Raw genomic sequence first — 15,534 nt, 5'->3', positions numbered from 1 at the left:
TGAAAATAAGTCGCTGCTGTTGAGGTGTAATGCCTTCATTTTCTACCACTCGTTCTTTCATTCTTTCAACCTTGTCTGTTGGTTCAATGTCAATTTCAATCTCTTTACCGGTCAAAGTTTTAACTTTGATTAGCATCTTTAAAAACAGCACTCCAAAAAAAAACAACTTTAAAATGTAGACAAATAATATAAAACTGGAATTCTGACTTGGACTCTCGGTTAGTATAGCGAAGTCACTACAAGAAAAACTAACAATTTAAAAAAAAAAGCTTTACATTTAAACCTACCTGTTATGTTTTTAAAGATATTTATAATATTTTATTATATTTCACGAAAATCCCGTTTTTTTATATAAATAGAAAATATATTATAAAAATGTTTTCTACACAATTAACTAATATTGATTCTTAAATGCAATTCTGATCTTTGTAATATATGATTTATTATATTTAACCTTTAGGTGAGTTTTATTCAAGGGAATGTACTCCACATTAAATGACAAAACTATTGGAGCAATCATGCTGGTTATCTCCCTTACAATTCTCTGCCTGAGTCTGGTCGCCATTGTCAAACTGCTGCACTCCTTTCTCCAAGGCCCCATCGCTCTCATCATCAAAAAATTCATCAACGCGGACTTTCCCGGACCGCTGGGCTACCTCACCGGATACCTCGCCATCATCATCGGCGCCGGGTTGACCATCATCGTCCAGAGCTCCTCCATCTTCACCTCCACCCTCACCCCGCTCGTCGGCATCGGGGTCATCGAACTCGACCGGATGTACCCTTTGACCCTGGGGTCAAACATCGGCACCACGACCACGGCGATTCTCTCAGCCTTAGCCAACACGGACGTCCTCAGAAACTCGTTACAAGCAGCCTTCTGCCACCTCTTCTTCAACATCACCGGCATCCTCCTGTTCTACCCCATCCCCTACCTCCGCTTCCCCATCCCGCTTGCCAAATTTCTAGGCAACTGCACGGCCGAGTACCGCTGGTTCGCCATCGTCTACATCCTCCTCATGTTCTTCCTCTTCCCCGCCCTAGTCTTCGCTCTCTCCATCCCGGGCTGGTACGTCCTCCTCGGCGTCCTCGGGCCAGTCTGCCTTCTCTTCATCATCATCGTCGTCATCAAATGCTTGCAGGCTAAACGTCCCCAGAGCCTGCCCAGAAAGCTCCAAGACTGGATGTTCCTACCCCAGCCGCTACGGTCTTTAGAACCCTATGATCGCGCCATGCAGAAAGTCTTCTTCTGCAAACGATTCCAGACAGACTCTACCGAGAAGATATACACTGGTGCCACGTCAGACAGACAAGCTAACGGAGAGTCCGCAAGGGCGGCGCCACGGGAGGGTCCGATTTTTCTCTATATACGGTATATAAAAATAATAAAAGTGAATTGCAGTGACACCGTTCATCCGATAGGCATGAAACTTTATTTGTAGCCTATGTTATTTTTAAATGTGTCGGACTTTTAGCTATTTAGTCATCTCTTTGCTTTGTCACTAATATCGTTAAACCTGTAGTAAACCACATTGCGATTTGACCAATTACTAATTTATAAAATATTCTTCTTAAAATGTATACCATCAAAAATATATAGACCGATAATTCACGTGTAACGGGTACAAACGGCTACTAAACCATAACACACACATCCTTCCACACCCTCTTCCCCTGCCCTCAAATGAAATATACTCCTAGTACCCCTAGGTACACCAGTAACTGCCTTAGAACCTCTGCTATGAAACTCACTAACCCAGTGATTGCCCCTCCCCCATCTCCACACACACGCTCACACACACTCACACACCACACATCACACAAATGTACCAGCGATATCCATTTGATAAGAGGTCATTGACTTCGACGAATCTTCCAAGCTTAACAAGGGGAGTGAAGTGGACCAATTATGCTGACCGGTGTATAGATTTTATTATCTCCCATCGATTTGGTAAATAATTGCTCCGTATGTCTGCATATTCCATTAATTCCAGAGATTTGTTGTTTTTACAACGTCGTTTTTTTAAAAGCCGAGAGTTGGTGCCTATATATATATATATATATATATATATATATATATATATATATATATATATATATGTATATATATATATATATATCATAGGCTATTGTAGTGCGTGCGTGGGGTGAGTGGGTGGCTGGTCACGTGACATGAATTTGTCCTTATATCTATCAACGTTCTTGTTGCAATTATTTTTTTCAGGGTTTTCTACATCAGACATGTGAAGGTCATTGACCGATTTACGATAAATACAATCGATCTTGGTCAGTGTTCCAGGCGAATACCGGGATAGAAATTTGCCCGTCCATTTGGTCATTTGTCCCACTCGGGCAAAAGGAGAAACGTCCATTTGGGACAACGACCTGTGGACAAACGACCTAAGGACCAAAGACCTCCAGACAAACGGCATTCGTGTAGGTGTCTCACGTGCGATTGTCATAGATCCCACGAATAAATACACGAGTAAACACCTCAACGATTTTATAAAATATGATTTTGAAAAAAAAAAGACTAAAAAGACGAGACACAATAAATGTGATCGTTTTTCGCCCCATAAGGATATTGTCCTATAACTTAAACAGGAAATTTTAATGAAAACTTACACAAACTTAACAGTTTAACCTTTGTAAGAAAACTATCATAATCGAATATAAATAACAATATTATTATCAATTTATAACCATGTATGTACGTGGAATGGCGTGGTCTAGCAGTAGAAGGCACGCTTGACGCCTTGGAAGTCCCGGTATCGAAACCCGGGCTTTACAGCGAAATATTCGTCATGTCCATTCAGCTCTATAAATAGCTATGTTTATTGTGCGAAAGCTTACACCGATGGTAAACCATTGACATAAAAAAAAACAAAAAACACAAGGTAAATTGTCGCGAATTCCATTCTTTTCTTTCGGTAAAATCTATTTTACATAGATATATTTAGATTTTACATTTTACATAGATATATTTCCTACTGAAACCAGAATAACGTTTTTTTTTCTTTCTAGAAATTTTTCTTTCATTTTTTTGAGAATTTGAAGTTAAAAGGTTTCAGGGAATTCCCAATTCTATCATGAATTAAAAAAAAAAAAAAAAAACTTCTCTTGATAAAAAACATAGATAGATACAAAAAAAATTCATAAAAAACGTTTTAATAACAAGCTTTTATGTAATGATGCACTAAAAAGTAGAAAATAAATTATAGACTACTATTTAAATAACTATAAAGAAAAGCGTGGGTCACTTTAGTATCTATTGGATACCTTTACTAATGTTAAGGAAGACACCCACGCTTTTCTTTATAGTTATTTAAATAGTAGTCTATAATTTATTTTCTACTTTTTAGTGCATCATTACATAAAAGCTTGTTATTAAAACGTTTTTTATGAATTTTTTTTTCAGTACTTTACATGTTTTATCTACAATAGAGTTACATGACTAAAAACCATTGCGCGCCTTCTGAATATCACGTTCAGTAGTCGCGCAATGGTTTTTGAACGCAGCCATTACGTGGTCGTGATGGCGCAGCTATTGATGACGCGTGTGGTGTGGTTGGCTAGACATGCCTACTAATTCGGTCCAAATTTTAATTAATTCATAAAAAATCAATTAGGCATCCAATTAAGTCAAATTTAGTTTCAGATTGCATTGTCTTCATGTCTTGACCCATGTGCCAACTGTGAATCGTGTCGGTCAAGTAGAACTGTCCGAATTTTCACTCCTGCGTTTCCGTCTAGACAGACAGACTGTCGACTGACGAGGAAGTGAGTTAAATAAAAGCTTGTAAAAAAAATTCATAAAAAACGTTTTAATAACAAGCTTTTATGTAATGATGCACTAAAAAGTAGAAAATAAATTATAGACTACTATTTAAATAACTATAAAGAAAAGCGTGGGGCACTTTAGTACCTATTTTATACCTTTACTAATATTTGAGAAGAGACCCACGCTTTTCTTTATAGTTATTTAAATAGTAGTCTATAATTTATTTTCTACTTTTTAGTGCATCATTACATAAAAGCTTGTTATTAAAACGTTTTTTATGAATTTTTTTTCAGTACTTTACATGTTTTATCTACAATAGAGTTACATGACTAAAAACCATTGCGCGCCTACTGAATATCACGTTCAGTAGGCGCGCAATGGTTTTTGAACGCAGCCATTACGTGGTCGTGATGGCGCAGCTATTGATGACGCGTGTGGTGTGGTTGGCTAGACATGCCTACTAATTCGGTCCAAATTTTAATTAATTCATAAAAAATCAATTAGGCATCCAATTAAGTCAAATTTAGTTTCAGATTGCATTGTCTTCATGTCTTGACCCACGTGCCAACTGTGAATCGTGTCGGTCAAGTAGAACTGTCCGAATTTTCACTCCTGCGTTTCCGTCAAGACAGACTTACGACAGACAGAGGAAGTGAGTTAAATAAAAGCTTGTAAAAACCATTGCGCGCCTACTGAATATCACGTTCAGTAGGCGCGCAATGGTTTTTGAACGCAGCCATTACGTGGTCGTGATGGCGCAGCTATTGATGACGCGTGTGGTGTGGTTGGCTAGACATGCCTACTAATTCGGTCCAAATTTTAATTAATTCATAAAAAATCAATTAGGCATCCAATTAAGTCAAATTTAGTTTCAGATTGCATTGTCTTCATGTCTTGACCCACGTGCCAACTGTGAATCGTGTCGGTCAAGTAGAACTGTCCGAATTTTCACTCCTGCGTTTCCGTCAAGACAGACTTACGACAGACAGAGGAAGTGAGTTAAATAAAAGCTTGTAAAAATAGATTGAAGTGTAAATTGGATCACAATACATTAAATCTGAGCTCAAAATGTAACGTTGGAAATGGGCACTTAGACACTACATTCTCTCCCTAAGTTTATGTCATACGTTTCTAGAATTTATTACACATCTAAATACTTGTCTTTAAATATAATAAACACTAGCAATTAAGAGCATGGTGAGGCCAGTCTTTGATCTCAGACTGGTTTCTAGAGTATTCCATTTCCGGTTACTGGTACTTCACAGGTTTGTCGGTATGTAGGTTACAGCATTGATTCTAGGAGTTGTCGTTTTACTTTGTCAGATTCTGGGTTAGTAAAGCTGCTATTTGTCCATTTCTGAGCAAGTGATATTTTAATTTGCCCTTTTTTCATCCGGCAATAGTTATATTTGTCATTTTCTCAGTCGGCGATACTTATATTTGTCCTTTTCTCAGCCGGCAATACTTATACTTGTCCTTTTCGAAGCCGGCGATACTTATATTTGTGCTTATATCAGCGGGCGATACTTATATTTGTCCTTTTCTCAGCCGGCGATACCTATATTTGTCCTTTTCTCAGCCGGCGATACCTATATTTGTCCTTTTCTAAGCCGGCGATACTTATATTTGTCCTTTTATCAGCCGGCGATACTTATATTTGTCCTTTTCTCAGCCGGCGATACTTATATTTGTCCTTTTCTCAGCCGGCAATACTTATATTTGTCCTTCTCTCAACCGGCTATACTAATATTTATCCATTCCTCAGTTAATGATATTTTTAGTATACTTCTCAGCTAGTGATATTTATTATGCACAATTCTCAGCAAGTGATTTTTTATTTGTCAACTTTTCAGCAGGCGAAAATTCAAATTGTCCATTTCTCGAGCAGTGTAGATTTTGTCCATTTTTCGATCTCTTAACCGTCCATTTACGACCTGGTCTAATCAAACGTCTTGTCTAAAAATACCAACCAATCAGCAACAATTCCAGACAGCAATAACGCTTAAGTTCTGTTGTTAGCCCAGGAACTGGTCATTAGCTCAGGGTAGACACAAGTCGTGAGAGGAGTAGGAGGTGGGTGTGGGGTGGGGGGGGGAAGCTGCTACCTACCGTTATACCAAATAGCTTAGGGTCAGCCGAACCTAGTTTGTTGTGAACGGATATCGATTTATCAATCTATACACGATGTAGATCAGTTGTGATTTTTATACACTTGCGTAGGTAAACATTATCAGTAAGAATATATTTTCCTGATACGCCGCACTCACGCACACATTTAGATGGCTCGAGTTAGTCTAGTTGTTTCTTTCATGTATCTCACAGAAGGGGGGGGGGGGCGGGGGGGAGTCCTCTTTAGCACCCCCGCCACCCCCTCCCCCAAAATAAAATAGATATCAAATTGTATGCAGAAAATATATACTTTCATGTACACAGAACGGAAACTTTAAATGCACGCCTCCGGGAGAAAAAAAATTCTGAAAGAAACCCGCCTTGCTCCCAATCGGGACGAATGGTTATCATAATATTTGTTTTTTGCAAACAGGCAAAATTTTAAAATGTCAAAGTTTAAAAAAAAACCTACTCAAGTTTCTCTTCTAAAACTGCCCCCTAAAACTCTAATTATCCCGCTTAAATAAAACAAACCAATAATAATTGATTTTTTTTTTTAAATGGAAATGCCACCAATGCGACATAAAACAATGATTTGAGATTTGAACAAGCAAGGCATAAATAGAAATGCTTTGATATGCAGGTATATTGATTGGGTGTGGTCGAAAACACACTCGCCGGTCATGAAGATTAAATATTAGTGAACATTGATTGGCCGCAGGAAATTTGTTTTTGTACGAGCGAAATTTCTTTCGGTACCTTATAAGTTCCGTTACGTGACGTCAGACAACTTAACCGCCAGGTTATCACGTGAATCCGTGCACGCGAGCCTCGTGTGAGAAACGTCATCATATTGTGTGATACGTCATCATATTGTGTGACACGTCATCACTCAGGTGACCTAGGCCACCGCGCGACAAAAATCTGGTCAAAAACTTGTTGACTTTGGATCAAGAGCTCTACTAACGACTGACGGCCATCTTGGCGCGTACGCGAACGGGAGTGTAGTGTAAGGTTCGCGACGAGAATTGTCTAATGTCGAGTAATTAGTCAATTAGGTAAATTAGACTTGGTCAGACATCTCGACTTAATTAGCTAAATAGGGTTTCGGGTCGTGTAGTCTATACACATAAAAATGAAAGTATGTGTGTTGTAAGTGTGTGTGTGTCTGTGTGTGTCTCTGTGTGTGTGTGTGGCTGTGTGTGTCTGTGTGTGTGCCGTTTGTGTATGGCTGCACCTTTCATCTAGTCGTCGTGAAACTTTGGTTAGTTGATAAAAATACTTCCTGAATGGATAGGGAATTTTATTAAAATCTTAAACTATGCTTAGTATCTACTAGTTTCTTACTTACTAAAGTAATACAATCTTGCTCAATTATACACGAATGCAGTTCGTCTTCCGTGTTCAATATGCAATGTTACATTTAAGAACAAATATTAAGATTAAGAAGAGATAACGACAAATCTATATCTGCAAATCCGCCCCCCCCCCCAATATTTCTATAAAAAACGCATTAAAGTATGTCGATTCTTTCACTGTACACGATCTAGATCTGGCTATTTATAGATCCCATGTTGCTGTTTTATTGACAGAACCACAATATCATGAATTATAGAAAGCTACAAGAGACAGCTGAAACAGATCATTCCCTCAGGCTCGGCCATAATCCCTATATAACATTACTGTAAGCCATCTCTACTCTCTTGTTCGGGTAGGGGGGGATTTTGATCAGAGGTTACCTCCATGATGTGTGACGTCACGACAAGAAACATGGCGCCCACGGCTTATGAACACATGCATCATTGATGCTGGGAGACGGGTATCACGTGACGGCTGCTAAGAGAAAAGTTATTTTGTTCCGTGGTCCGGTTTACTAGTGGGCTAATTATGGTCTAGTTTTCAAGGGTCCGGTTAAATCAGTGGCGCGGTTAGCTTAGCGGTCCGGCGAAGTCAGTATTCCGGCCAACGCATTGGTCCGGCAAAACCAGTGGTCCGGCAAAAATCTCTGATCCGGCTTACGGGTCCGGCTAAATCAGTGGTCCGATACTCAGTGGTCCGGCTAACTCAGTGGTCCGGCTAACAGGTCCGGCTAAGTGTTCCGGCTACCGGGTCCGGCTATCTTACCACGTGTCAAACAGATCCGGTTACCGACCTTGTTACCACCGCGCTGATTGTGTTTCTCACCCGGCTGGTCAATGATTGATGCACGTGCTACTGGGGTGTACTCACGCCGCGCTAATCCGTGTACCCGTGCGATACCCTCTAGAGATCGATTGGTAATTTTTTTTATGTTAAGACCTGCTGAAGAATTAGGGAGAGGCGGGGGTGGGGTGAAGTGGGGGTGAAATGCCCACAGAATATTAATGTTAGTCCCGAGAGTGCACCAAGGTGTAACACAGTTCACAGCGGTTTGCTGTCGTCTTTTGTTTGGGTCAAAGTACCTCGCGCGTAGAACTTTTTTGTCAGGGGAAATAACAAACAATGTTTTTTTTTTAACGGGAGCTAATTATTAAATTAACCGATAAAATGGAAAGACAAAAATGTTAATTTATACTGAAAAAAGAGAAGTAAACAAACGTTAGTATTAATTATAAAAAAATTAAATAACAAGGAAATTATGTAAAACGTTTGGTGAGTAATTACAAAATGTTAATTACAACTCCTAGTAATTGTTAGTTGCTAATCCAATAATAAGTAGTCAATAGTATCAACCAGCTGTAATATTAATACCAAGAAAACTGTTTATATATGTTCATTGTGACAAGCAGAGACGCGTATTTAAATCTGTTACCCAGTACTTGTATTGGGCGGCTTCAAATGTACGAGTGGCAAATTTTATAATTTTCAGCTTGACGACGCCCACCTAGGACAGGAGTCGGCAACCTGCGGCTCCCCTGATTTTAAGGTGCCGATCTCGAGTCCATGAAAACGTTTAATAATTATATAATTTCATTTTCTCAACTCATAAAAATATTATCTTTTAAAGTAAAACGACTTTAAACAGGATTTAAAAATATTCATCAGAGAACAGTGAGAATAGGTGAGGTAGAAAGTAAATGGACAGCTGACAGCCGCCCTGGCACCAGGCCCAACCCCACAGCCGCGCTATAGCCAGCCCCGTTTCGACTATTCCATCCTTGCCACTGCTGAAGTGCCGACATTTTCGAATATTGTTAAATGGGGAATGTTATTTTATTCAGAATGCATCACTCTACCGAAGTATTTTAGTTATTAGTTTCCTACGGTGGAGCCAGATACTGGACTGTGGGGAACAAGTAGGTTGGAAGATAAGCACTGTGAGAACCGAAGGACAGAAGCGACAGATTCGGTTATCAAAACTATATCTAAGCCAGCTAGTCAGAGTTGAGGGCTGCTTGGCTATGGGGAACATTTCCTGAGCCAGTGGTGTCCGTAAAAAAGAAAAACAAAGTTATTGGCTTCTAAAGTGGTATATTATTTGATAACTAACTTAATCATAGCAGGGCTTGCTATAACACTTTTTGGTGCGAAACTTTTTTTTCTATGAATTAATATTAGTTCATATTTAACGTTATTTACTTCAAATAAACAATTAAATTTATTTACTTAATTCTAATCAAATACCGGAATATTTGAAAAATAATAATAGTAGCTCATTAAATACTGGGAAATTTTGTAAATTGTAACTTTTGGCTCTTTCGTCTCAAAAGGGGACCGACCCCTGACCTAGGAGAAATCTTAGGTGGGAGGTTCCGTCACAAATACCAGCAAATCAACTAACCATCTCTCAAAGATCAACTACGCAATACTTCCTCATCTACGATACACAATTAGTTCACTACAAACAACTTCACGATTACGCTGACGACACCCACCTAGGAGAAATCTTAGGTGGGAAGCTCCGTCACAACCACCATCAAGTCAACTCGACATCCCTCAATGACCAACTACTCAAACATCTTCACGAGTACTCAACTCTCGTAAAATAAACACTCGTCAACAGCCTCACTTCGCCCATTTCAACTACTCGACCAAGCTTTCGACTACTTGACTACTCTCAAATTCTTCTCATCCACAATCCTCGACACAGCAATATTACGAAAAATAAACATTCCTCAAAAACATTATTTCGCCCACTTCAACTACTTGACTACGCAAGAGAACCCTACGATACAACATCACTCTCTCTCAAACTGTCACATGATCCGGAGTGTGATTAAACCACACCCAAAAGGACAACTCCACCCCCCCTCCCCACTAATCCAAACACCCCCACTCAACTTACCCACAGTAAACCCAATCACACTTAGATTTATTTATATATACACGCTCTAATGATTTCCTTAGTCTACACTACAACACCACATAATTATTTCTCCCACACTAATTTCTCCTACACTAAATTCTCGCACACTGAATTCTCTCACACTAAATTCTCGCACACTAAATTCTCTCACACTAAATTCTCCCACACTAAAATCTCCCACACTAAATTCTCCCCCACTAAATGCTCTCACACTAAATTCTCCCACACTAAAATCTCCCACACTAAATTCTCCCCCACTGAATTCTCTCACACTAAATTCTCGCACACTAAATTCTCTCACACTAAATTCTCCCACACTAAAATCTCCCACACTAAATTCTCCCCCACTAAATGCTCTCACACTAAATTCTCCCACACTAAAATCTCCCACACTAAATTCTCCCCCACTAAATGCTCTCACACTAAATTATCCCCCACTAAATTCTCCCACAATAAATTCTCCAAAACTAAAAATCTCCCAAATCTAAACACGATACAAAAATAGTCTCCACCATAATCGCCCAAACATTCAACTCCCCCACACTAGATTCGATCACACACTTCCCCCATCCCCCACCCCACGTGAAACTAAACATTGACACAGAATATTAGTGTTAGTCCCGGGAGTGCACCAAGCTATAAGGGGTCATCCATAAATGACGTCACGCTTTTTTGACGATTTTTACCTCCCTTCTCTCCTCCGTTACACGTCGTCCCAAAAATCCAGACCTTCCCCCTAAAATGACGTTACACCTCAACCTACAACCCCCCCCCCCCTCAAAATTGCAGTTGAATTTTTTTAAAACATCACTATTTTTCCAAAATCTTGTCTAAACTATTACACTTTATTAAAACAGTTATCTAAAACGCGTAATAACGTCTAAAAATTCGTTTTCTAACATTGCTTTTTTATAATGCAAAAATGTGACGTAGCAACATCTGAACCCCCCCTCCCCCTCATCACACATCGTCACAAAATTACGGACCCCCCCTCCACCCTACGAGTGTGACGTCATTTATGGATGACCCTTAACACAGTTCACAGCGGTTTGATGTCTTCTGTTTCTGTAAAAAATATCGCGCGCGTAGAACTTTTTTTGTCAGGGGAAACAACAAACAATATTTTTTTTATAGGTAGGTAATTATAAAACTAAACGATAAAAAGAAATAAAAAAAGTATTAATATTAATTGAAACAAAAACAAGTAAACAAACATTGAAATTAATTACAGAAAAATAAATTACAAGAAACATATCTAACAAATTTATTTGGTGAGTAATAACAAATTGTTTATTACAACTCCTAGAAATTGTTAGATGTTAATCCTATAATTCGTAAACACTAGTATCAACCTTCTATAATATTAATACCAAGAAGATTTTTAAAGAGATGATCAAACCTAACTGCAAATCTGCCGGTTCTTATATCGAGTATCGCGCTTTTTTGTATAAGACGTACTTAAATAACAGGTCAGCAAATTTAAAATGAAGTCACCTGAATATCATAAGTAAAGAAAGTTAAGTTTAGGTCACCTAAGTTCTTAAGACATCAAAAATTATAAGTCATCAAATTAAACCAAAAACAACCTATCAACTAATTCAAGCGACAAAACTGGCCTATATTTTCAAACAGAACGAAATTTGCTCCACAAAAATGTGTACATCTCATTTCAAAACCACTCCTTACCCCTCCCCCCCCTACCTCCATATTTCCCACGAGATGTTAGCAGACCTCTCGATAAAATTACGAGAATAAGCGCGATTTGTAATAAAATAAAAATTAAAAATCAAGTCTGAAACATTGAGTTAAAATTTAATATATTTAAATTGGCGGCTGCATTTATAGCCTTGATATTTTTTTAAAGAAAGAAAGAGGATTGAAATATAACCAGACACCCTGTATTACCGTCAAATGAAAATAAAAGCGACAATATAATGTTCATTCATCCCACACACATTTCCCTAATTAGGCCACACCCTCACATTTAACTATAGAACAACGATTAAATATTCAAATTTAATATTCAAATTAATATCTACATAAATATTTTTAAAAAATTAAAATGTCGCGTACGTTACGGAAGTTTCGGGAAAGTAAAATCAACATAACTAAGTCGTTTATGGCGTCGTCACATAAACAAGTGAACTCTACTCCATCTACCTAATTGACAGGTCGTGTTTTAAAGTTTAACTTTATTTTTTTTAAAACTAAATTGATAAGTTAATCGAAATCCTAGCTTTGTTACACAATTATATACACAGCGTCTACCTCACTCGCCCAGTGAAAGTTGCCGTTTACAGTCAAAGAAAAGGTCAATCAGAAGTTGTTACTTCCCCTTCGTTTCGAATTGTTTTATACTAAATTATCTGCCCCTAATAGCCGTCACTAACCCGGCTCTACGATTGTAAACATTCGGGGTGAACCACAGCTCACCTGACAGTTTGGGGATGCGGGTGGTGGCTAAGCTGCTGGGTGTTTTCTATGGTCTCCATGTAAAGAATTATGTGTATAGATACACACAAACACTCAAATGATTTCCTTTGCCTACACTACAACACCACATTTACATAATCATTTTCCCACACTAAATTCCCCCACACTAAATTTTCCCACACTAAATTCCCCCACACTAAATTCCCCCACACTAAAATCTCCCACACTAAATTATCCCCACTAAATTCTCCCACAACAAATTCTCCAAAACTAAAAATCTCCCAAATCTAAACTCGATACAAAAATAGTCTCCACCAAAATCGCCCAAACATTCAATTCCCACATACTGGATTCGATCACAAACTTCCCCCCCCCCCACCCCCCCCCCCCCCACATGGAACTAAATATTGACACAGAATATTAGTGTTAGTCCCGAGAATGCACCAAGTTGTAACACAGCTCACAACGGTTAGCTGTCGTTTTCTGTTTCTGTCAAAATATCTCGCGCGTAGAACTTTTTTGTCAGGGGAAATAACAAACAATAATTTTTTTAATGGGAGGTAATTATAAAATTAAACTTTAAAAAGAAAAGGAAAATTTATTAATATACATTGAAACAGAAACAAGTAAACAAACGTTAAAATTAATTATAAAAAATTAAATTACAAGAAAAATATCTAAAAAGATTGGTGATTAATAACAATATGTTAATTGCAACTTCTAGTAATTGTTAAATGTTAAACCTATAATTAGAAAACACTAGTATCAACCAGCTATATTATTAATACCAAGAAGTTTTATTTAGCGATGTTTTAAGTACTTTTCAAACTACGTTTGTTTTTCTTATAATTATCCAGCCCTACCCGCCCCATCCCAATCACTGACACAAAATGTCACGCAACATCGCTCCTGATGTCTAGCCTACTGTACCCAACCAAACCTACCCCCCTTCAACCCATGCCGCTATGACCCCGCCCACCCCACACATACAATGTAACATTCGAACAGAATAACACAGTTGAATTTTTCTTGTAATGGTATCATTGTATAAACAATTATGTCCGGCTCCTTTTCTTCATACAACAGTTGTATATATACGTATCACCTTTATTTATTCATTCTTTATTACTTAGTTTATTGTACAAGAAGGGATGAAATCCATGTAAACCAATTTAGTTTTTTGGAATAACCTCCCATATGTAGTACACCTTGACTCACTTTTAATAGCAAAATGTTCCAAACCAGCCTCTGTCCAATTGTTGAACCAAAATGCTTTAAACCCAATATATTTTATATACTTATTCACCAAATTAGCAATTTATTTACTATTCCCTGTACATTAATGTAACCACCTTGTAAATACCCACCAAAACGGTGGGGGATGTTATTATATTTGTTTTAAAATTGAAAATAAAAGTATTTATATATATATATTTATATATATATATATATATATATATATATATATATATATATATATATATATATATATATATATATATATATATATATATATATATATGCGTATTTACTGAAGTCTCACTTAATATGTTAGCGCAGGGTCGGCAACTTGCGGATCGCGAGCCGCATGCGGCCTTTGATGTCATGGTGCGGCTCTCCAATGATTAATAATTATTTAGTTTCATTTACAACACTCATAAAAATATTATACTGTAAAGAAAAACAACTTTAATAGGATTAAAAAAACTCATCAGAGAACAGTGAGAATAGGTAAGGTAGAAAGTATACGGACAGCCGCTTAGGCACCAGGCCCAGCCCCACAGCCGCTGTAGCCAGCACTCAACTTTTTCACAGGAAACCCAATCACACGTAGATTTATTTATAGTAGATTTATTTATATACACACAAACACTCAAATAACTTCCTTTGTCTACACTACAACACAATATACTCCCACACCTAATTCTCCCACACAAAATTGTCCCGCACTAAATTCTCCCACTCAACTCCCCCTCACTAGATTCCATCACACACTCCCCCCCATTCCACATGGAATAAACGCTGACACAGAATATTAGTGTTAGTCACGAGAGTACACCATGGTGTAACAGTTAACAGCGGTTTGCCCCTCGTTTTTTGTTTGAGTCAAAATATCTCACGCGTGGAACTTTTTTGTTAAGGGAGAAAACAAATATTGAGTTTTTTCAAGGGTGGGAATTATAAAATTAAACGATAATATGAAATGGAAAAAAAAATAATATATTTTTAAGCAAAAACAAGTAAACAAACATTAGTATAAATTATAAAAAATTAAAATACAAAAAAGGTATTTAAAATCTTTGGTGGATCATAACAAAATGTTAACTACAACTCCTAGTAATTGTTAGTTGTTAATCGAATAATTAGAAGTTACTTATATCAACCAGCTTTAATATTAATACCGAGAAAACTCTTCAAGTATTGCTTCGTGCTCATTTGATGTTCATGGTTCATGTCTTTGATGCTGTGTAAAATCTATCAAATATATTATATTATTACTGATTTAAATGTTTAAAATATTGAATTAATAAAAAATAAAAACAATCTACCCCCTCCTCTCTCCCCCTCTACCCTCAGACATGATAACCCCACAATCCCTTTAACTGTTCCAACGACCCCACCACCCACCGCAACATCAATATCCAGAACTTATTTAAAGTTCTAAATATTGTCTCTTTCCCCTCATCTTTCACACTGCAACCTTTTGAAAACTCAATGCGACCACTACAAAACCCTTTCAAGTAGTCAACTTAAGTTGTTTCCCTACATAGAAAATGCTTCACTGTCCCATTGACCCTCTCTGAAAAATTTCCTTTCCTCTCCCCACCCAGACTTCTGATACTTTCATTTGACCTTCACCCCTTTTACTGTCATCCTTTGCAATTTTTTTATAATCAAATACATGACATCATGTAAATATTCATTA

General features: G+C 37.6%; 1 protein-coding gene across 1 annotated transcript in view; it reads left to right on the top strand.

Moving 5' to 3' along the window:
* The first annotated feature begins 479 nt into the window (after positions 1-479).
* The window catches only part of LOC131950325 (sodium-dependent phosphate transport protein 2B-like), a 30,102-nt gene continuing 15,047 nt past the window's right edge, over positions 480-15,534 (top strand). Inside the window, exon 1 of the mRNA XM_059312432.1 lies at positions 480-1,350. Within this exon, the coding sequence (XP_059168415.1) occupies positions 480-1,350 (871 nt within the window). The remainder of the gene's footprint in view (positions 1,351-15,534) is intronic.

The sequence above is a fragment of the Physella acuta genome, unplaced genomic scaffold (genome assembly GCF_028476545.2).
Source record: "Physella acuta isolate Inbredline_101_S28 unplaced genomic scaffold, ASM2847654v3 ptg000753l, whole genome shotgun sequence".
Classification (NCBI taxonomy): domain Eukaryota; kingdom Metazoa; phylum Mollusca; class Gastropoda; family Physidae; genus Physella; species Physella acuta.
Note: the sequence above shows the minus strand (reverse complement) of the source record. Positions and strands in the feature narration are given on the sequence as shown.